Source organism: Anabrus simplex, chromosome 1, assembly GCF_040414725.1.
Source record: "Anabrus simplex isolate iqAnaSimp1 chromosome 1, ASM4041472v1, whole genome shotgun sequence".
NCBI classification, from domain to species: Eukaryota; Metazoa; Arthropoda; class Insecta; order Orthoptera; family Tettigoniidae; genus Anabrus; species Anabrus simplex.
In genome coordinates this window covers 1,331,134,233-1,331,158,572 of record NC_090265.1, presented here as the reverse complement: position 1 = coordinate 1,331,158,572, position 24,340 = coordinate 1,331,134,233, and the positions used below count along the sequence as shown (strand labels likewise).

General features: G+C 38.9%; 1 protein-coding gene across 1 annotated transcript in view; it reads left to right on the top strand.

The window, feature by feature from the left end:
- The window catches only part of unc80 (unc80, NALCN channel complex subunit), a 1,117,323-nt gene that overhangs the window by 412,525 nt on the left and 680,458 nt on the right, over positions 1–24,340 (top strand). Inside the window, exon 15 of the mRNA XM_067137759.2 lies at positions 1,057–1,244. Coding sequence (XP_066993860.2) covers positions 1,057–1,244 — 188 coding nt within the window. The remainder of the gene's footprint in view (positions 1–1,056; positions 1,245–24,340) is intronic.

Sequence of the window (24,340 nt, the reverse complement as noted above, 5' to 3'; positions counted from 1 at the left end):
TAAATGCTGTAAGTTATATAAATATTTATATGAGTTTAGTTAATGTAAGAACCTGTAATTAGTATTATATAATTTATTATTACCTGTATTAATGATTTGTAATCCACTACAGAATTGTGAAACACACTGTAACATCCTGAGTAGTACTGGATAGATGAGAACTCGGTAGAATATTGTGTACAGTATATCTGGGCCTTAAGCACTCCTAGAATTTACAAGAAAATGTGTCTTTCTAGAAGCCTGGCCAGGCACATATATAAAGAGGTGCTCTTGATGGTAGGGAAGAGGTATTGTGTAGTAGAGTTATGGTTTAACAGGAGTTTCACTGGTGAACACGTGTTGTGGTTAGGCTGACATGTCAACGTAGGCAGTCGGTAGTCAACTGTTTCAACTGTGTTTTAAGGTTGCAATCTCCATGCACTGTGACAGGCAGTTGTTAAAATGGTGGTTCGTTGATGTTTCTGATGTGAGTGTTTTGTTTTGTTTCTGACAGCAGTGATTAAGAGTGTATGTTGATGTGAAGTTAAGGTGAAATAAATAAGTATACCAACTTACAGCATTTCCTGAGCGTCTTTGTGGATACATCCGCTATAGCTATTACAGTATGTTGTGTTAAATCAATCTAAAATCAGCTAGGAATAGGCCTATATCCTTAAAGAGGTACTTATCATGTTAAGACCACCCTGTATCAGGACCATTTTCGGTTATGGGTCATGTGATTGGAATGAAGGAAAGTATCTAGAAGAAAAATGAACCCAATCTTGAGGAAGAAATATACAGTGTTGAATGACCTTTCTATTACTGTCAGTTTTAGGAGACAAAGGGAAACCTAGCTGAGTATGGTTAAAGTCAGTTAGTAATGGTAAGAGGCACAGAAGCAAATGTGGTAGCAACAAATAGAGGAATAGCTCTATAGAGTATCTATGTTCCTTCACATAGTCTTGCAGACAATGGTAAATGATACAGTGGCTGCTAAAATGTATGTATCTAAAGAGTGAACATTTTATTGATACTAAATCTGAAAATATATCTTACATATTCATTGTTCTCTTTCAGAGTCACCATACTTTGGACGAAAGCAATTAGAAGATCAAGTTAGCCATACAAGGAGAGCAAGTGAGAAAACCAAAAAGCGAATGAAAATGGCCGATCTCAAAGCTTTTGTAGAAACAAAATTACTTTCCAAGTCAGAGAAAACATTGGAAAAAATTGGGCGAGAAGATCCAAAGCCCCTATATGAACAGGTGAGATTATGTTGTAATTCTCTTCATCTGTTTCTGCACATTCAACCTATAGTATATAAATAATTAAATCTAAGAAAGTTGTAGTTCAGGAACAGAGACTTTATTAAATCTACAAACTTTCTAAAATACTTTTTCCATTGCAGTCTATATGAAGACTCATTGTCCAATATCTAGGCTGATGGACTTCAATTTTGTCTCCGATAGTTTGAAGTGCTTCTGTTTATGTACAGTGTATTGAGAATATGTATCTTTTGATGTCCTATTCCAGAATACTATGAGATGCTAACTTGCTGACGTACATTCATTTTGATTGAAAGGAAAAATAGAAATCATAGAGTAGAGGGCCTCTTGAAATCAACTGCTAGAAACTATACTCAGTAAAGCTACTCAGTAGTATGAGTGAGGCCAGTCTAGCCATAGACCTTAAATTAAAGGGAGATGTCTACAAGGAGGGTACAGATTTCAAACAAAGGCATTTAAAATATAGGCCAACATGGATGGGCTACAGAAGTCAATGCAGAGTCTAGCCCGAGCAAGCACAAGTGCAGACATGCTGGGAGGAGTGTGCTGGTAATGCGAGAAAGAATGCTGGAGGGGAGTGCAAGAGTGAAGTGAAGAGTGTTGGGAAGATGATTGGTGTTGAACAATACAGGGCAATTATAGGAAGATGGCAGGAGAGAAAGAGGAAAGAAGAAGTGAAAATTGGAGGAAACATGATGGAAACTGGAATGAAGGTGGGGATGATGCTGACAGCAGCAGTGATTTTAGTATTGCTATGTATCGGGGGTGTGGAATTGAACCCCAGGCCTATTTCCAGTGGAAGCATGGGCTGGGAAGAAGTGGAAGTAATTAGGGAGGTTGTAGAAGAAGTTGGCCAGGTTGAGCAAATTGAAAATATGATGCAGATGCAATCAAAGGAGCGTGAGGATATACAAAGAAATGGCTACAGGAAAAAGCAGACGATACAACAGCAAAGGTGAGAAATAACGGGGAAGAAATTGCAGTTCTAAGAGAGAGAATTACAGTTTAGAAAAGGAGCTGGTCAGTTTGAAGAGAGAGACTGTAGCCTACGGCCAGGAGAGGATGAAGAAATGTTTATTCTTATATGGGGTGCAGGAAGAAGGGGTAGAAATGATTAATTTTATTGAGGCGGACATTGACAACATGAAAAGAGTAGGTAGAGCGAAGGATAACAGACCAATAAAACTCCAACTGATATCTACCCTAATATCGGAGATAATATTAAGAAACTCGAGCAACTTTCAAGGGAAAAAAGTCTGGATTAAGAGAGACTTGGGAAGAGAAGGTAGCGAGAATCTGAGGATACTGAGGAAACATCAGGGGAGAGCAAGATCGCAGGGGTTGATTTTATGAGGTAGTCCAGGTCTCCAATATTAGCATAAGTTTTGGAGATAGGAGGTGGAAAAGGAGTTTAACTTGGTGGCTCTTGGGGTTACATAAGAATAAGGGTTGGACCAGGAAGAAAAATAATACACTATTCATTCTATACAGGAACAGGTCAGATGATTTACACTTAGTAGGAGAGTGTGTAGAAACAAGGAAGCTAAGGAAGCTAAGCTAAGGAAAAAGTTCCTAAGTGATAAACAACAAGAAATGTTTCATTTCTGCAATAATTCCATCTTCACCTGGTGCTTTGTTGTTTTTAAGCTCATTGGTGATTAACTAAAAGTTATTGCATGGATCTCCAAAGAATGGAACATCCAAGGGTAATCTGAATTTATTCCTAAGTGCCATGAAGAAACTATGTGAAAGAAAAATGAGGTCAGCATGTGGTGGTAAGGTAAGAAATGTGTATGTAAACACACAAGTGGAAAGGAATTTAAATGGTAATGAGGGCAGTCTTGAAATAGCAGAAAAGTCAGTGCATTCAGTGAAAAGTGTGATGTTCTCAGTGTGGATTGCTTTTGCTACAGTTTCTCCTCTGAACTTCCACATTTCTGCAATAATTCCATCTTCACCTGGTGCTTTGTTGTTTTTAAGCTCATTTATTATTTCCTTGATCTCTTCTAGACTCAGTGGCTTGGAATCTTGGTTATCCTAAGATAGATTTTTCATATCCAATCTTTCCACAGGTTCTGCACAATTCAGCAACATCTTGAAGTAATCTGTGAGAAACTGACAATTTTCTTTGTTGTTCGTTACTACACTACCATCCTCCCACTTGAAACACAAACTTGATGGCTTGTATCCCTGTATTTCCTCTCTGAAGGTTTTGTAAAATGCTCGAGTGTTGTTCTTTCGAAAATCTTATATCTTTTCCAACCTACTTCTATCATAATTTCTTTTCTCTGATCGTATGATCTTAGCTGTTTTCTTCCTCTCTTCCCTGCAAGTTTCCCATCTCTCCTTGGTTTATTTGGAATGCCACCTCTTCCATGCTTGTAGTCTTCTGTCCAAAGCTGCATCACACTTTTCATTCCACCACCTGTGTTTTTGTTTCCTTGCTGGATTCCCCAAACATTCAGCTGCTTTAAACATTGACTATTTTTATCTCTTCCCAGCTGTTCATATTCAGCTTTAACAATTTTTCACAATATGTCTCTTTATTTTGTTTCAGAGTTATCTGTACCAATTGTAAGCTTCCTCTTGGTTCATTGTTTGGATTTGTTTGGTTAGAATCTTACTTTAATCTCCGAGAGGTAGTGTCCGAATCTATGTTTAAGCTTTTTCTTACCTTGATGTTCAAGATTTCCCTTTAATTTATGGTCATAATAACAACATGGTCGATCTAAACTCCCCCAGCAACATGTTAGGAGATGCCGATGTTTGCTTCTTACTTGGGAGTGCCTTGAAGTGTGTAGACATGAGTTTCAAATTAAAATGTCTGCAGGAACTGATTAATCTTTTGCCATTTCTGTTCATTCTGTTATGTGCTGGGTAGTCCCCGACAATTTTTCTGTACCTTCTTTCTTTACCTATCTGAGCATTGAAATCACCAACCGAAACTTTCACATGGTGTTGTAGAATTTTGGATGTTGTTTCTTCAAGAATTTCCCAAAAGCTTCTCCAGGTTTTTCTTCTTATCGTTATCAGCGCATGTGCATTGATAATCGTGTATGCTTTATTGCCAGATCTAAAGGATAGAAATGAGGTCCTCTCTGTTGGTGAGGTGAAATTGATGATGGGCTCCAGAATGTTACTTTAAACCATAAAGGCCTGTACCTAGGATCGTTATATTTACATTATTTTTTATTGCTGGTTTTCCTTTGTAAATTCTGTAACCACTAGATTCCATGTGATTTTCATCAAGGTATCTTGTCTCTTGAAGTGCAAGTATGTAAATATCTCTTTCTCGCAAAACATTAGTAAGTTGTTTTAATTTTCCAACTTTTAGGAGCGTGTTGATGTTCAGTGTTCCAAGCAGATGCTTTTGCTTGGTTCGTATCTTTCTTAAGGAGGTTCTGGGAAGCTCCAACTCTTCCCTGCATGACGTTCCAGGCTCTCCAGAATCCAAAGGCCTGGTTGCAGCACTCACGGCGGTGGGGGATTTCCGTTTCCGGCTGCCCCCTGGAGTAGTCTTTCCTGAAGGTGTTTCCATCATGCCTTATGTTGAAGTTAGTTGGGAGGGTAGGCATTGCCTGCTCCTCCGAATTGAAACTGAGGCTGTAAGCTCCAGAGTTTGGTTCTTCCGCCCTCTAAACCATTGGGAATCTTCCTCTTCTGCTTTAGAAACCGTTGACACTTTTTTTTTACCTCAGTTGATCTGCGGGTGTTTATTTGGATGAACCTTATTCACACTTGTCCTGCATATCTACAGAAACCTCCCCTATCAGCCATGGGGACGCACCATGTTGGGGTTGAGGCCCCCCATTCCAATATCTTATTTAACTTCACGTTCAACCCCTGCTTAGTTCTTGGAGTATGTTTACGGCCATATTTATTTATTTATTTATTTATTTATTTATTTATCTGTCTATCTGTCTATCTATCTATCTATCTATCTATCTATCTATCTATCTATCTTGAGCATGTATATAGGTAGTGAGTTCAGTTTTGTTTGGTTTCTATAGGCGTAATTCCATCGTCTCCTTTCCGTGTCAGTGTGGCGTTAAGCCAATTGTCATTAAACTTAACCATAATAGGTATTTTATTTGATCCTGTATTAACTTGTCTAAATCTATTAGAGAAACTATTTAAAGTAGTTTAAGTTGGGACCACCTTGTCAATACAACTTTAATGATTGAAAATTATTTATTCAATTATACATGTTTCAGGAACAATATGCATTCCCTTCATCAGGAAGTCAGATGGACTCTATCACTATTGACCTATCCAAGGCTTTTGATAGGGTAGATCATGGGAGAATACTGCAATACTCCTTCATACAAAACAGTAATCAAATAAGTACTTCAGATATGGTACTTACTTCAGCCATTTTCACTTTATGCATACATACATACATACATACATACATACATACATACATACATACATACATACATACATACATACATACATACATACATACAGGTAGTATAATTTAAGACTTCATAGACCGAGCTCTATAGCTGCAGTTGCTTAAGTGCGGCTAGTATCCAGTATTCAGGAGATAGTGGCTTCGAACCCCACTGTTGGTAGCCCTGAAGATGGTTTTCTGTGGTTTCCCATTTTCACACAAGGCAAATGCTAGGGCTGTACCTTACTTTAGGCCACGGCTGGTTCCTTCTCAGTCCTAGCCTTTTTTTGTGCCATCATCGCCATAAGACCTATCTGTTTTGGTGCAACGTAAAGCCAATACCAAAAACAAAAAAAGACTTCATAGTGGAGTACTGAGGTATAGGAGCACAGAGAAGTAGTGACAGCCAGCACAGTGTCCACAGTGGTGAGCAGACGTAGTTGTCTAAAAGAAAGTAGCAATATTACACCTATAGAATTTCCTTTTTCTACAATTTGTTTTACATCTATTAGAGAAACTATTTGATACACTTTTAATGATTGTAAATTATTTATTCTGTCATACATGTTTCAGGAACAGTATGCATTCCCTTCATCAGTGAAGTCAAATCAAGGAGATTTGGTATAGTAGCTCTTTCTTACAAAGGAAAGTGTGATAAACAAAAAGCCAATAATTACAGGCGATTCAGCTTGACAAATGTTGCACGTAATGTTTCGAAAATAATTTTCTGATTATATTAGGCATGTTTGCAAACTTATGCTCAACTTATAGAATTCCAGCAAAATATATCATATATTTTAGATTCAGGAAGTCAGATGGACTGAATCACTTTTGACCTAGCCAAGGCTTTTGATGGGGTAGATCCTGGCAGAATACTGAAAAAAAAAAAAAAACATGAAGGCAATTAGACAAGACAATTAGAGAATTAGAGTAGGTGAAGCATTATTTGCTCCTGTAATCATTGAGAGGGGAGTTCCTCAAGGCAGTATTATTGGACCTTTATTTTCTTATCTATATACAAATGATACAACTAAAGAACTGGAATTAGAGATAAAGCTTTTTTTGCAGATGATGTTATACTGTATAGAGTAATAAATAATATAGGATTGTGAGCAACTGCAATAGGACCTGGGGAATGTTGTGAGTGGGACAGCAGACAGGTTTTGAGTTTCACCAAGAGGAAAAGTCCTCTCAGTTTTAATTACTGCGTTGATAGGGGCTAAAGTACCTCATGGTTATCACTGTATTGTAAATGCCTAGATATTAAAATAAGTAAACTGGCCCCATGGTCTAGGGGTAGTATGTCTGCCTATCACCCAGAGGCCCCAGGTTCAATTCCCAGTCAGGTTAGGGATTTTTACCTGGACTTGAGGGTTGGGTCGAGAACCACTCAGTCTACATGATTACAATTGAGGAGCTACCTGATAGTGATATGGCGATGCCAGTCTGGAAATCCAAGAATAACAGCTAAGATGATTCGTCGAACTGACCATGCGTCACCTCATAATCTGCAGGCCTTTGGGCTGAGCAGCGGTTGCTTGTTAGGACAAGGCCTGGCAGGGCTGTAGTGTCATTGTTGGGGGGGGTCAGTATAAGGAAAGATCTTCATTGGGGTTATCACATAACAGGATTGAAGATAAGTTGCAAACCTCTTCATATGGTAATGGGGTTATTCAAGGATTGTAGTAAGGAATTAAAGGAGAGGGTATATAAGTCACTGGTAAGACCACAATTGGAGTATGTTTCCAGACTATGGGACCTTCACCAAAATTATTTGATTGGAGAACTGGATAAAAAATTGTTTTAAAAAAACAGCGCTATTTGTTCTGGGTGATTTCCGACCAAAGAGTAATGTTATGAATATGTTCCTAACTGTGGGCTGGGAAGACTTGACAGTAAGCAGATGAGATGCTCGACTAAGCAGTATATTCTGGCTGTCATTGGAGCTATGGTGTGGAATAACTTAAGTAGGTGAATAAGCTTGAGTGGAGCTTTTAAAGGTAGGAAAGGTTATAATCTATAAGGTAAGAATGTTGTTTGTAATTACTCAGAATTAAAAAAGAAAGGCTTTTCTGTACCAATTATGTCCACAGTAAGAAGGAAATGCAATTTTTAATTTTCCAGTATGTCTGTCGATCTCTCTGTGTGAATTTACGTGCATCATATGAACATGGCTGAACAGAACTAAATGAAAATAGGTACCGTATGTAAAGTGTGCACTTTAGTTTATAAATGATTTTATTCACATTGAGCAAAATTGTAGTTGAAGGGAAGGCTTAAAATTTAATGTTTAAATATCTATGTTATTAGTGGTCCTATCGATAAATAGTACAGAATGCAATTTCCGATAATTTATGTACAGTACAGTTTTACCGTACTGGCTACAATAACAGAGATATTCATGAATTTAGACCAACACCAAACGACGATAAAATGGTTGAATGGAATTTAATGAAAATCAGTGTGCAAAGTCCGAGAATAAGGCACTACAGTCTGCTATAAATAATTTTCTTCACGCTGTGTGAAATGGTTTACACTTTGCAAAGGAAATTTATGATGTCCTATTGTATTGAATAGGAGGACATTTCCTTTGTAAAGTGAAAAACGTCAATATGGAATTATTCTATTATCTTGTAATGAGTGAAATGGTACCATAGTTAAGGCAAAGGCATAAAATTTAATCCTTAAATATCTATAATAGTAGTTGTCCTATCAATAAATATTACATAACAAAAGTTTTAGAGAATCCAATTTCCAATCATTCATGTCTTAATAACGGAGATATTCACAAATCAACTTTAAACTTGAGATGCTTAGCCCATATCAACACTAAGCATATCTAACATGGAAACATTGTTCAATCCTCTTAACTGGAGATAGTGGTTCATGTCATATTTGTTTTAAGGTGGAAAACTGCATGGTCGTCAGTCTATAATAACAAGGAAAATTTCAATATGATTTATCAAAATGAGAAAAAACTCATGAAAGGACGATCACTTCAAGAAATGAAAAGAGGGAAACCTACAATATCGAAAGCATATAAAGTTAATCAACAATAACATTATATTAACTGTTACGGAGTTTTCCGTGGTAGTTAGAGGTGAAAGAAGGTGCTGGGATGAACAGGTCTCAACTTACGAAATTAAAGTTAATTTAAAATTTAACAAGGTTATATTTTCTTTTCAAGATCAAGAAATAACAAATATAACAGGTACTCAGTAGCCTAGCAACAAATCAAAAATGTACAACTACAGTGTTACAGGCTTTGGGCTCCGAGAGCCAGACACATAATTCTTGAGCAATTAGCCCAACATTAGCCAGATACCAGGTTTGACAAAGGGGCAGAAAACCCCAATCATGCCCAGGAGCTCTTGCTCCCTATTACTCAGTAAAGCCTGCTCGAGGCACACAGAAATCAAAATTTTTTGGAAGAGCAACCCGCTCTCAAAGTTCCAGCCTATCAAAGGCCACACCAAATTCCACCTTCAAGCTGTCCTCTAAGGACATAAACACAGGGGTAAAAATACTCAACCTACTGAGGCCGATTTAGTAAATAAACAGGAAAATTACAAGGCCCCAAAATACAAACTTGAGCGGAGGCGTAACTAGCACTCCTAATACACTTCTTTAAAACCTACTTGGCACTAGGCCACTAATGCAAGGGCTAATCCCATACTAAAGAGGTGACTTATATAAGAAAACGATTCACATTACATTAGAAGGGAAGAAACGGTTGTGAAAATAAGTTCACCTCAAAGCAATATGAGTGGGAGCTCGAGAGGGTTAAGCACTCTCTGTCCCAATATGTAGTTACAGAGGCAGAATTTAAACCAAAAGTCTTTTACATTTTAGGGGAAAGTTACATGGTAAAAGATTTCGAACCCGCCCCGAGGGTTAAACTGCTGAGCTGGCAAGAAAATAAGTTATAAAACGGCCATTACCTGGTGGTTGAACTGCTGCCCGAAGAGAGAGGCGCTTCCCGCCCCCTGCTACATAATTTACACAATGATAGGTGTTACTGAAGTGGCCCGGAGACCCGAAAATCAGCAGTTTATATACCCTCGCGGAACATTCGAGACCTTTCATGAATGAGAACACCCACCCACAAGCCTTTTATTGGACGACCAAAAGATTACATGTCAGAACTGAAGAAGAAACCCAGGATTGGTGGAAAATTAATTATAGAAAATTATGTTTGGCCAGTTTCAAAACTGGCAGAAAGAAAGGGTTAACATTGCCAACTTAAACAAAAGCTGAAAGAAATTTAATAAGAAACAAACTTATAAATACTAAATTTCTTCAAAAAAGGGTTCCCTCACTTCGCACTAGGGTGCACAATTGTAGTTCGTAAGTAGTGTCATCTAGAAGAGAATGTTCACACTTCTTGCTACAGAGAAAACAACATTGAATCGAAATTGACATAGTTCAGAACACTTCAAAATTTACAAGTAGTGACATCTTCTGATAAACTTGAGAATTAACCTGGTAGTTAAAGTTCAGGTTTCCTCCAGTAGAGGAGTTTCAACTGGCGCAAGGTTTGAATTAGCGGCGTGGAGGTGTACCACCCGGTACAGACCTCCCCCCCCCCCCCCCCCAAAAGTCCTTCCAAGGGGTGACACATATCAAATTTGTTTGAAAACAAAGTCCAAGTTATGATGTTGATATAGACATTAATTGCAGAAGAGAAAAAAAAAAAATTGTTTTTTTTTTTTTTTTTTTTTTTAATGATTGGATCCAGATTCCAAATTCTTGTAGTAACTTTTGAAGTAATGTCTTTATGCTTGTAGAAGTTGAATTCAGAAGGAAAAACTTTTAATTCTTGAACGTGAAGAAAAATTTCCTAAGTCCACCAAATATTACAGTTGAATCCAAAAATGTAGTAATTGTAGGTATGAAATTTGCATGTAGCTGATTAAGTACATTCAGTGTTGATTAAGTTTGACGGCCAGACCAGCCGCCGCTGCTTGTGTCCAGAGGAGACCGCTCGGACCCCTCGAGTACCCTGAGATACCGCTCGCCCGCACTATGAGAGGAGTAGTGGTGTTGAAGCACGCTGCACCCGCGGCGAACGTATACAGGCCGCGGGCAAGTAGCAGGTTGCGCGCCGCACATCAGCCTCGGCCGGAAGGAGGACTCCGGCTCGCCGTACGCTGGTTGGCCTCACTGGAGAGGGGCGGGCCCTTACCCCACCTCAGTGGCAGTACGGCGCCGCGCTGCTGCGGGGGCACTGCAACATTAAGATCTCGGCGGCAGAATTTTGTTGGACCAGAATGATTTTTAGGGTACAATCTTTGTGGTGGAACAGAGGGGCCAGCGGCGTGGAAATATTTATTTTTCGTTTTACTTAGCCACTGTTTTATGTGAGCAGGAGACGGGAGCATGGTAATGGCCGTGGCAAGGACAGGATGGCAGTTTAATTGGTCGGGGAAGGTTTTACAATAAATGCTTAAAGACAAAGAACCTGATTCCAAGGGCAGAAGGCCTTAAAATGAAACCCAAAAAAAAAAATATATAACCTTCCGAATACTTTCAAAATGTAAAGACAAATATAAAATCAGCTATGTTAGCACGAACGTTACACAGGTTTCACCTGCGACAGGTGAACCCTAAATATCCTCTCGGTGGCCGAATTGCTTAGCAATAAGGTAACGGGTGTAAGGAAATCGAGAATAATACACGGCCCATGAAATCTGGGGGCAAGCTTGCCCGCGGGAACAAAATTTTTGACCATCACCTGGTCACCTACCTTCAAATTGGTGGGTCTCCGTCCACGATCATATCTTACCCTAACCTTTTCATGAGACACTTCAAGGTTGGCTTTAGCCTTCTTCCAAAGATCTTTAATATTATCTGGATCTATTGTCTCAGGTAGAATATCACTCAAAGACCAAAGGTTAGAGAGCGGCGTGTTAGGAACAAACTTGAACATCAACGAAGCAGGAGTAAACTTATGTGATTCATGAACAGCCGAATTCAGAGCAAAAGCTAACCAATGCAGGGACGTGTCCCACCTGGAATGGTCTTCATGATGATACGCAATAAGAGCCGACCTGAGATTACGATTGACTCTTTCGGCAAGAGATGGTTGGGGATAATAAGCAGAAGTAGTCACATGAGATATGGACAGATCAAAACAGAGTTTACGAAATAGATTGGATGTGAAAGCCTTAGCATTGTCAGACACAATATATTGACACGGACCAAAAGAAGCAAAGATTGAATTTAAACGAATAATGGTGGACTGAGCGGTAGCCAGCTTAGTCGGAAATAACCAGGAAAATCTTGTAAAACCATCTACACATACAAAGATGAACTTGTTGGCATTTCCCTTTGGCTGGGGGAAGGGTCCTACATAATCAATATACAGGCGTTCCATTGGGCGCGATGCTTGGTGAGAAGACAAAGGGCCTACCTTGGTAGACATGGTGGATTTACTAAGCAAACAGGATTTACAAGCCTTTACTAGTTCACGAATTTCACCGTCCATACCCTTCCAAATAAACATTTCACGGATTTTTTCACGGGTTTTAAAGATGCCTAAATGCCCCCCCAGTGGGGTCTCATGATAGTACTTGAAAATCATAGGTACAAGAACAGCTGGAACGACAACTTTCATCATCTTATCATGCCTCGAAGGGCAACATAAAACACCATTCCTCAGTACATAGGGGACAACATGTTCCCCAGAAGAAAGGGTTTCCATAATGGGAGCCAGCACTGGATCTTCACGTTGATATTTCTCAATATCCCTAAAGAGCATGGGCGCATTTGTTAAGATGGCATTAACCTCAGATAGCATGGACTCGGGAGGTGATGAACTACCGACCGGTTCATGGGTCTCGACGTCATTGGAAAACATACGGCTGAGTCCGTCTGCGAGAATATTTTCAGTACCTCTGATATGCCTAACTTCAAATTGGAAGGCAGAAATTCGGATGGCCCACCGGGCTATACGACCAGTACGACGCGGCCTACCTAAGACCCAGCTTAAGGCTTGATTATCAGTCTCCAAGTCGAATTTGACATGTTCCAAATAGAGACGGAACTTTTCTAAGGCAAATAAAACTGCCAAACCTTCAAGCTCATAGATGGAATACTTGGCTTCTTGAGCCGATAGAGTCCTAGATGCATAGGCGATGGGTCGCCTCCCTAGTTCAGTCTCTTGAAGGACTGCAGCTACCGCTGCCGACGACGCGTCGGTTTGGACGATGAATTTCTTCGAGAAATCTGGCATAGCAAGGACAGGGGCATTACAGAGAGCTAATTTCAGGTCTTCAAAAGCGGCTTGTTGCGAAGGTCCCCACTCGAATTTTATGCCTTTCCTACGAAGAAGGTTCAAGGGCGCCACTCTATTAGCGAAGTTAGGAATAAATTTCCTGAAGAAATTCACCATACCAGTGAACCTGGCAATACCTTTGATGTCCTTGGGAGGTTTAAAATCATGGATGGCCTGTGTTCTAGAGTGATCGACTGCGACACCATCGGGCGAAACAATGTGCCCTAGGAATGACATGGAAGGCTTAGCGAAAGCTACCTTGCACAACTCACAGTTAGCCCCGCCTTACGAAGGCGATTGAGAACTTCCTTTAGATGATCTAGATGTTCTTCGAAAGTCTCCGAAAATACGACGACATCATCAAGGTAGTGGTACAAGTACTCAAATTTGATGTCGGAGAAGACCCTATCTAGTAGCCTCGTAAGCACAGCTGCTCCGGTGGGGAGCACGAAAGGCACGCGGTTGTATTCATGCAGATTCCAATCCGTGGCAAACGCTGTAAGATGTTTAGACTCTTCAGTCAGGGGAATTTGATTATAGGCCTGATTCAGGTCCAAGATGGTAAAGAATTTAGCTTTACGAAACCATGAAAAACAAGAATGAAGGTCAGGAAGGGGCACAGATTGTAACACCACCTTCCGATTGAGAGCCCAATAATCAATGACAGGCCTGAAGCCACCTTGGGGTTTTGGGACTAGAAAAATAGGCGAAGAATACGCCGACTTAGAGGGCCTAATAATACCATCCTTTAACATTTGATCGATGATTTCTTTCAATGCCTTCATCTTAGGTGGAGATAGCCTATAAGGTGGAAAACGGACAGGAATCGAATCCGTGACCTCAATTTTGTATTCAATAAGGTCAGTAACACCGAGAGTATCCGAGAACACCTCTGGAAACGACTGACATAACTTACGAATACTATCAGCCTGCTCCTCAGGTAGATGTCTAAGATCTAACAACATCTCATCCTGGGTAGGCGAAATAGATGAACATGATACAGAACTACACTTTAACAAAGGGATTTTACTATTAGATGCAAATTTGAATGTGCACGACCTACTCTGAAGATCGAGCACTAGACCAGTATGGGACATGAAGTCGGCTCCCAATATAATGCGGCAAGACAAATGCTTAGCCACAAACAGTTTAACTTTCCAAGTAAATTTAGAAATACGAATTTTGGCATTTAAGGAGCCTAAAATTTCTAATGGAGATGAATTAGCCGAAACATATTGGACCGAAGACGAACAGTAGTTAGGAAGTTTACACACAGTTTTCAATTTGGAGTACCATTCAGCCGAAATAATAGAACCCACAATGCCTGAATCTAATAGAGCCGTTATAGGCTCATTATTCACCTCAATTTTAAGAAAAGGTACAGGTGCGGGGGTATCCGCCGCAATCCTAAGACATTCTTTAGGTCCTTCAAAAGATAAGTTTGAAGTCTGAGTTTTCCCTGAAATTTTGGTATGTTTACTTAGGGCTGAGCCTCGAGAAGATGGATTAGTCGACTCAGCCGAAGCCACTAGTCACTTATTATTATTGGCCTTGGTGGAAGTTGCACCAGAAGTTGAGCAGGAGGGGGTGCTATTCAAATTTGGGCAATTCTTGGCGATATGTGAGAAAGCCCCACATTTAAAACAGCCTTGTGATGAACTTGCTCCATTATTTGTCCTACTAGATTTGACCAATGGACATTTATTGCGAAGATGGTCAGGCGACCCGCAAGCATAACATTTACGGGGTGTGACGGGTCGGCGAGGTGGAGGCCGAAAACTACTAGAGGCTGGAGGGGGTTCTTTCGCGACACGCAAGGTATCGGCGTATCTGACTCCTTCGGCCGATACAGCCATAGCTTCTAGCTCAGCGAAAGTTTGCGGACGCGACGCAAAACACAAGTATGATCTGTAAGGTGGTGAAATACCTTCTACAATGGCCTGTACAATCTGATCTTCAGGGAAGTGAAGAGCAAACACCCTGGTATAGAATTTAATATCTTGGATGAAATCTGCCAAGTTTTCATCCAACCGCTGTACTCGATAATAGTACTTCTGAATAAGTGAGCCGGAATGAAGTTAGCTAGCAAGTGGGCGTGGAAGTCTTCAGTAAATGATTGTTCGGCAATGGCTCTTACTATTTTGTCTGAGAGGACACCAATGGAATAGGGGTAAATTATCTGCAAAATTTGACACGGAGAAAGGGAGAAAACGAGGGCATGATCCTGAAACTCAACCAAAAACCTTAAGAATGAAATTACGTCACTGGTAGAGTTAACAGAAAACTTAGAAATACCTCTGAGCAGCATAGTTAATGGATGAGGCAAACTACTGAATCCTGGTGACATAGTAGGTAGAGGTTTAAGTGGTGAAGAAGCTAATTCAGAACGTGCATTGTTCAACGAGGTACGACGCTCAGATTCGTTGTCTAATGGGGCAGAGATTTGTTGAGCTCCAACAGTTTCCCTATGGACTTCTCCCTTAGCAGACTCTTCCTCGCTACCTACATTCACCGTAGAGGGTTGATCAGTTTTGGGAGGAACTTCCCCAGTTAACAATTGGGTCACCTTACTAGACAATTCGGAAAGATTTTCAAGAACAACACTAGCTTCCTTCCTTTGAATGTCATTCAACTTCAGAGACAATAGATCGTTAACTCTATTAGAAAAATGAAATAACCTTGCTTGCACACGTTTAATTTGATTAGGAGAAGGGTCATTTTTTCAAAAAAACTAACTACAGATGCTAGCTCAGTAGTATTATCTTTGATCGTGGAGAGAGCATCGTCAATTTCTTTCTCTCCCAAAGTCGGGATGGTAATAGGCAAATCAAGGGAATCTTTTAGTTTATTGGAGTCGACTGCAACCGTGCCTCCAGATTGAATGTTTCTAAGAGAGAGTTCATAAATTAATTCCTCTTTACGAAAATAGAAAGGATGAAGAACCTCGCGAGGGCCGGACATGATGACAGAACAATTTTGAAAAAAGGAAAAAAAAAATTCCAGCAACTGAGAAAATTGTTAGAGTTCGAATGCAAAGCAATGTTGAGCCGTCAAAATTGAGACCCATTCAACCACGCTCTGCTACCACTTGTTACGGAGTTTTCCATGGTAGTTAGAGGTGAAAGAAGGTGCTGGGATGAACAGGTCTCAACTTACGAAATTAAAGTTAATTTAAAATTTAACAAGGTTATATTTTCTTTTCAAGATCAAGAAATAACAAATATAACAGGTACTCAGTAGCCTAGCAACAAATCGAAAATGTACAATTACAGTGTTACAGGCTTTGGGCTCCGAGAGCCAGACACATAATTCTTGAGCAATTAGCCCAACTTTAGCCAGATACCAGGTTTGACAAAGGGGCAGAAAACCCCAATCATGCCCAGGAGCTCTTGCTCCCTATTACTCAGTAAAGCCTGCTCGAGGCACACAGAAATCAAAATTTTTTGGAAGAGCAACTCGCTCTCAAAGTTCCAGCCTATCAAAGGCCACACCAAATTCCACCTTCAAGCTGTCCTCTAAGGACATAAACACAGGGGTAAAAATACCCAACCTACTGAGGCCGATTTAGTAAATAAACAGGAAAATTACAAGGCCCCAAAATACAAACTTGAGCGGAGGCGTAACTAGCACTCCTAATACACTTCTTTAAAACCTACTTGGCACTAGGCCACTAATGCAAGGGCTAATCCCATACTAAAGAGGTGACTTATATAAGAAAACGATTTACATTACATTAGAAGGGAAGAAACGGTTGTGAAAATAAGTTCACCTCAAAGCAATATGAGTGGGAGCTCGAGAGGGTTAAGCACTCTCTATCCCAATATGTAGTTACAGAGTCAGAATTTAAACCAAAAGTCTTTTACATTTTAGGGGAAAGTTACATGGTAAAAGATTTCGAACCCGCCCCGAGGGTTAAACTGCTGAGCTGGCAAGAAAATAAGTTATAAAACGGCCATTACCTGGTGGTTGAACTGCTGCCCGAAGAGAGAGGCGCTTCCCGCCCCCTGCTACATAATTTACACAATGATAGGTGTTACTGAAGTGGCCCGGAGACCCGAAAATCAGCAGTTTATATACCCTCGCGGAACATTCGAGACCTTTCATGAATGAGAACACCCGCCCACAAGCCTTTTATTGGACGACCAAAAGATTACATGTCAGAACTGAAGAAGAAACCCAGGATTGGTGGAAAATTAATTATAGAAAATTATGATTGGCCAGTTTCAAAACTGGCAGAAAGAAAGGGTTAACATTGCCAACTTAAACAAAAGCTGAAAGAAATTTAATAAGGAACAAACTTATAAATACTAAATTTCTTCAAAAAAGGGTTCCCTCACTTCGCACTAGGGTGCACAATTGTAGTTCGTAAGTAGTGTCATCTAGAAGAGAATGTTCACACTTCTTGCTACAGAGAAAACAACATTGAATCGAAATTGACATAGTTCAGAACACTTCAAAATTTACAAGTAGTGACATCTTCTGATGAACTTGAGAATTAACCTGGTAGTTAAAGTTCAGGTTTCCTCCAGTAGAGGAGTTTTGAATTAGCGGCGTGGAGGTGTACCACCCGGTACATTAACTATTGTTTGTTGTAATGTGCTTTGTCTCTTCTGCTGCCACTCACCTTTGATAGATGGCATTAATGCTATGTGTCACGTAAGCTATGGAAGTTGCCTGCCTGAATGAATATTGGTGGGAAGTAGCTGGGGAGTTAGATAACTTCCTATCCCTGCTATGAGGCACTGATAGCAATGGAGAGTGTGCACACTTATCGGAAAATGGGAGATCAGTGTTCTCTCCTGTCTGTGGCTGAGTCATTTCACTTCCAGAATTCGGTATTGTTAGAAAGCCAGTATAGTGCAGTTCGTGAAAAGTGAGAGACTGTGCTGTTTTTCATTTGATCAAGCATTTCATACGATAGCATTGCTTTTACCCACAAGATTCCATTTGGTTAATATTGTATTCTGACAAGAACACTGACGTCATTGTAATGGCCTATGTAATATATGTGTGTGTTTGTTATAGCATCATGGGAAAATGGATGGGTTGGTTTTAATGAAACTCGGTATTTCAGTTTAGAATAAGGTCAAGTAGGACCTTAGCTGGAAGTTATCCAAAAATATTTTCCCAGAGTTAGGTGCTCGAAAAGGGGCCTATAGTACAAATCTCTGTGTATATCTCTTGCAGTTGGTTTTACACAAAAATAGCTCATAGGAAATTTTGGGAAATTTTTGTTCTATACTTTTTTCGATTGAGTGTAAAATAAGGGAAATATCAGTAGTTGTCATGTGAAAGTTTAAGTCCAAGAGAGGGTAACTAGCTATATACACTGTAAAGTGTGTTGCTATGGAAATTGTTCCAGCATCATTAAAAAAACCTTTGTATACCTGTTAGTATTCTTTGAATATTAACCTGATATTTCCTCCGTATCTTGCCTTTGTTTCCTTCAGAATTTCATCCATAACCTTTATAAACATAAGTGGGAACCATACACATCCCTGTCTTAGTCTACTTTTGGTTTCTAAACCAATCTGTTCTTCTCACTGGAGTCTGGACACAACTGAAACAATTCTTATACATTGCTTTCACTAGTTCCCCTGATTGCCTTTTACATCCTTTTCTTTCCATGGTATCTGACAGCTTTCCTCTATTACCACTATCAGATGCCTTCTCTAGACCAACGTAAACCATCACCCAGATCTTTTTCATATTCACACTGTTTTTCCATCAGTAATCTCATGGTAAATATAGGGTCTATCATTGACCTGCCCTGTCGAAATCCATACTGCTCTTCTTCTAAATTTCTTTCCACACTTCCTCTCATCCTCCTTTCTTATTCTGTCCAATATTTTGGATACTTGTGACAACAGTGCAATTCCTTGATAATTGTCACATACCTTCCTGTCACCTTTCTTAAATACTGGAATTATTACACCTTTACACCAATCATCAGGTACTTGCTTTTTTCTCCATATACACCTTAGTAGCCTATATAACCAATAGGTCCTGCTGATTTTTCTGTTTTCATTTGTTTAACAGCCATTTCCACCTCTACCATCGCAATATCACTCTCCATTTCTAGATCAACTCCATTTACTACTACTCTGTCTTCTGCATTATTTCTCACATTCAGGAGTTTATCAGAATAGTCTTTTCAGCCATTCATCATCTCCTCTGCGTCTGTAAGTACATTTCCTCGCTTAAGTTTCGCCAGTATCCAGTATTCGGGAGATAGTGGGTTCGAACCCCACTGTCGGCAACCCTGAAGATGGTTTTCCATAGTTTCCCATTTTCACACCAGGCAAATGCTGGGGATGTACCTTAATTAAGGCCACAGCTGCTTCCTTCCCACTCTTAGCCCTTTCCTGTCCCATCATCGCCGTAAGACCTATCTGTGTCAGTGCAACGTAAAGCCAATTGAAAAATTGTAAAAAAAAATAAAAATAAAAAAACATTTCCACTCTCTTCCTTCACTTGTTTTGTGTAGATTTTTTCTGTTCTATTATTTTTTATCAATCCATACAACATTCTTTTTTGACCAATACATCCTTTTTCAACTCTTGTGTGAATCTCTCCCAACACTTTATCTTCTCATTTACCACTTTTTTACACTTTTAATTTCCTGATACTTAATTTTACTTCATTCTTTCCTATCCCTATTCCATTCCTGCCATGCTTTCTTCTTTTGTTTAACAAGCCACCTTCGCCTTTTCATTTCACAAAGGTGTCTTCTTTTCCTCTCGCTGAAGTTCTGCCACAAATCATCTCTGCACAGCTTACAAATGTGTTTTTAAATTTGGTTCATTCTTCTTCTTCTTCTACTACACTTTCTATTTCTAATATAGAGATGTACTGTTTTAATTCCTCCCGAGTTCTTTTATCTTTTAATTTCCATACTTTTATTTTCTTCTGTTTTATTTCTTTTACTCTCACAATCTTACCTATTATCAATTTTGCTACCACTGCTGTGGTTTCCATCAAATGCCTCACCTGGTAGTGCTGTTACGTCCAATAACTGTTTAAGTCCTTCTTTTACTCCATCCATATCCAGTGATCTTTCTACTATTTTTTTCTAAACGAAATGTTACCACAGTCATTCCATTTCTCTCACAAAAATCAGTCAACTTATCTTCCTCACTGTTTCTTTCTCCATATCCAAATGGACCAATCACTTCTTTACCAATTCTGTTATTTCCAACCTGTGCATTGAGGTCTCCCATATCTCCATGAGGGGTATATGAAGTTATTGTTGTTTGCAGATGACATACTGATCTGGGGAGTCAACAATACAGAAGTGCAAATCCAACTAGAGTATTGAGAAATATGGTATGAGAATCAGTGTGGAGAAGAGAAAAACAGTGGTGATGACTAGAGGAGGAAGAGAAGGAAACAGAATCGTTAGTATCAGGGGAAAGAACCTTGAGGTTGTTGAATAGTTCAAATATTTGGGAAGTGAAATAATGCAAGATGCAAGGTTGGACAAGGTGATCAGCAGAAGGGTACAAGCGGGAAATTACGTTCTACCAGAGAGTAAGGAACCTGATGTGGAACAGAGAATCAGGCCATCGTTAGAATATTGTTGCAAGGTGTGGCTGCCTTCTCAGCAGTATTTAATACAAAACTTGGAAAGAGTCCAAATAAGGTTCATGAAATGGATCAGCTACAAGGGTTTGGGTATTTCTCTCTCTTCGTCCAATTACGAGTCTTTTTGTGAGACTATAATGTAATTTATTTAAGGAAATTGAGTTTTATTTATTTATTTATTTATTTATTTATTTATTTATTTATTTATTTATTTATTTATTTATTTATTTATTTATTTATTTATTTATAAATATGCACATAAAAAGGTCTCTAGATTTAGTTTGAACTTGGTTATTATTTTAGGAAATTAGTGTTATTTACTTAAGGTGTATTTGTTGTATATTGTGGTTTATTGAATCATCTTTAATTGGGAAAATAACCTGTTGATGATAAATCTATTCTATTCTATTCTATAGAAGTTCCTATGAAATGTAAAGAGATAATGTACAAGATGTACATATTAACGTATGCATGAGAAACTTGGACTTTGACAGCAAGAAATGTAAGTAAAATTCAGGATAGTGAGATGAAGTTTCTGAGGAGTATGGTAGGAAAGACAAATGTTGAGGTCAGAAAAGAGAGATAGGAATGGAAAAACTGAGTGATAGAATGGAGAAAAATAAATTAAGATGGTTTGGACATGTTATGAGGATGGTGAAGGGAAGGATGCCAAAACAAGTGTTGCAGACTTAGTTAGAAGGAAAGAGGGCAAGAAGGAGGCCTAGAGCAAGATAGATGGACTCTGTCAAGAACAGTGTAAGAAAAAGAAAACTGGACTGGAATACAATTACTGAAGAGGAGTGGCGGAAGGAGAGGCATTGGTGGAGAAGTGCCATCAACACCCCGGCCTGGCAGGAACTGGACAAGGAGAAATGAAAATGATGATGATTAACCCAATACTTGGCTTTCTTTTATACCAGAAGGAAGAGATCAACATCAAGATCAGCAATAATGCAAAACATATGAAACTGCAAAGAGCCACAAAAAACAAAGAAGAAAGTATGTCATGAGAAACTGCTGACAGGAATAGGTATGCCCACTTATGTGCCTGAGAATCCGGGGAACAATATGAGGGGTGGACATAAATGTCATGCTCGTACTAAGTGATTGTCCCATCACCGACAGGTACTTCAGCTAATATGAAGATAAAGTTGGAATTCAAAAGGACAAATTGGAGCAAATATTAATTTATAAGAAGAGGAATTAGTGAGTGGAATAATTTACCAAGGAAGATGTTCAATAAAGTTCCAACTTCTTTGAAATAGTTTAAGAAAAGACCAGGTAAACAACTGATTGGGAATCTGCTACCTGGGTAATTGCACTACATGCAGATCAGTGGGGATTGATTGATATATTCTGCATTCTCGCAAACTAACAGCTACTGAGCGATAAGTAATTTTTCCAGAAATGCATGGCAAATGGCTAGTTACTTAGAAGGGATACCACTACACAGTGTCTCATGCCAAAAACTTCTAGGATGATATTTGCTTGGTATTTTTCAAGCTTGGTTATTTTTTGAACAGGCCTCATACCTTTAAAGGGCTGCAGCAAATATAGTATTGTGGATTGATTGTTGAATAGTCTTTCCAGATATTTTGTCTCATATATTACATTAGATTTGTAAAGGAAAATTGCTTCTTTTAGACTTAATTCCTGATTAAATGTTATTGAAGGACTATAATTAATTAGTAAAGATGTGGTTTTACATTGTTACATTAGTTTGTTTTAATGATTACTTTCACTGAAAATTTGTGTTAGTCATGAGTTAGATCTATATGTAAAATATACCCATAATTACGCATTTAAATCTTTATTGCAACTGCAAATCAAATCAAAGTCAAAATCTCTTTATTTGCAAATGAGGCGTCTACCTCGGCGGCAAATGGTACACTATTTATTGTCAAGCACTAAATATTAAATTAACAAGAGAAGAAAATTTTCCCAAAATACAATATTATACAATTTACGCTAACAATTTTTTCTATTAAACACACAGCTCATCCTTAATAAATTTATATTGTTTACAAAATTCTACTTATAAATATAGTCAACTGATATACAGTATGAGGAATTACTTCAAATGATACTATACAACTGGTATAAGATTAAAATTTACATTGCATTTATTTACTTATTTATTTTTTTACCCATTCTGGAACCTAAGTAGCAAAACGACCTGCTGCGTCTTAACCAGAGCCTCTTTTGCCACCACTTTTCAGAGTTCCTGAAGGGCCTTCACAGCTACTGTAGCGGTCCCAAGGCCCTCGAAGTCCCCACAGTACTTCACCCCTACAGGCAGTCCCCTACTTTGGCTGTCCAAACTCCTTAGACCAAGGGATGGAATTAATTTATTCACACACATTTTTTATTTACATTAACCTGCACTGGTCGAATGCCTTCTAACATTTCATTTATTTTCTCTGTTCCTGTTTATTCTCTTCTGGAATATCTGTACAGATTTTGGAAAAGGATCAAACACTATCCCTGGTAAACTGTTCCACTCCTTCACACCCTTCCCAATGAATGAAAATTTACCCCAATCGCTTCTGCTAAAATTCCTTCTAATTTTATATTTGTGGTCAGTCCTGCCGATATAATTATTTTCCAACTGAAGCCTCTTACGGATATCTCCCCATGCTTCTCCTGCATAGGCTCTATATAATCCTATAAGTCTAGTTTTCTCCCTTCTCTTACTTGAAGTTTCCCACCCAAGTTCCTTTAACATTTCTGATACACTACTCTTTCTGCTGAAATCCCCTGTTACAAATCTTGCTGCTTTCCTCTGCACACTATCTATTTCTTTTATTAGGTATTCTTGGTGAGGATCCCAAACACTGTTTGCATATCCCAATAATGGACAAACCATACTTAGGTAACTTTTCTCTTTTAGTTCTTTGTTGCATCCTTTAAGTAGCCTCATTATGACATGTAACGATCTGTATGCTTTCCCAACAATGTCATCAATATGACCCTTCCAGTGCAAATTACTTTCAAATCTCACACCTAAGTATTTGCACTTGCCATCTTTTGGGATAACTACCTCATCCAAAGTATATTCAAATTCAGTTTTAAAACTCCTGTTTGTAAATGTTGTAACAGTTGATTTGCCTCCATTAACCTTCATATTATTCTCTTCAACCCATTGCTGGATACTCTCAAGGTCCCTTTGTAATTCTGAACAATCCTCAATGTTATTCATTTCCCTATAAACAATTATGTCTTCTGCATACAATCTGATTTTTGATGTTATATTATTCCCTAAATCTACTACTACTTGCTTTACGTCGCACCGACACAGATAGGTCTTATGGTGATGATGGGACAGGAAAGGGCTAGGAGTGGGAAGGAAGTGGCCATGGCCTTAATTAAGGTACAGCCCCCGCATTTGCCTGGTGTGAAAATGGGAAACCATGGATTCCCTAAATCATTTACGTATATTAAGAAAAGTAATGGACCGATTATACTACCCTGTGCTATTCCCTCCCAAACTTTCTCTTCCTGTGATACATTATTTCCTACTTTGACTTTCTGAACCCTTGAATTTAGAAATGTTTTTATCCAACGTGTAACCCTGACGTCCAATCCTATTCCCTCCAATTTCTTTAATAATATTCCATGTTCCTTTGGAAAGATCTATGGCTATGCAATCTAACTGGCCTCCTGAATCCAATTGATCTGATATGTCCTGTTGAAATCCCACCCGTTGTGCCCCATAAGAAAATTTCTTTCTAAATCCATACTGGCTCTTCATGAACCAATTTTTATCATCACATATTCCTCTGATGTACTTTGATATTAAACTCTCCAGTATCTTACAAA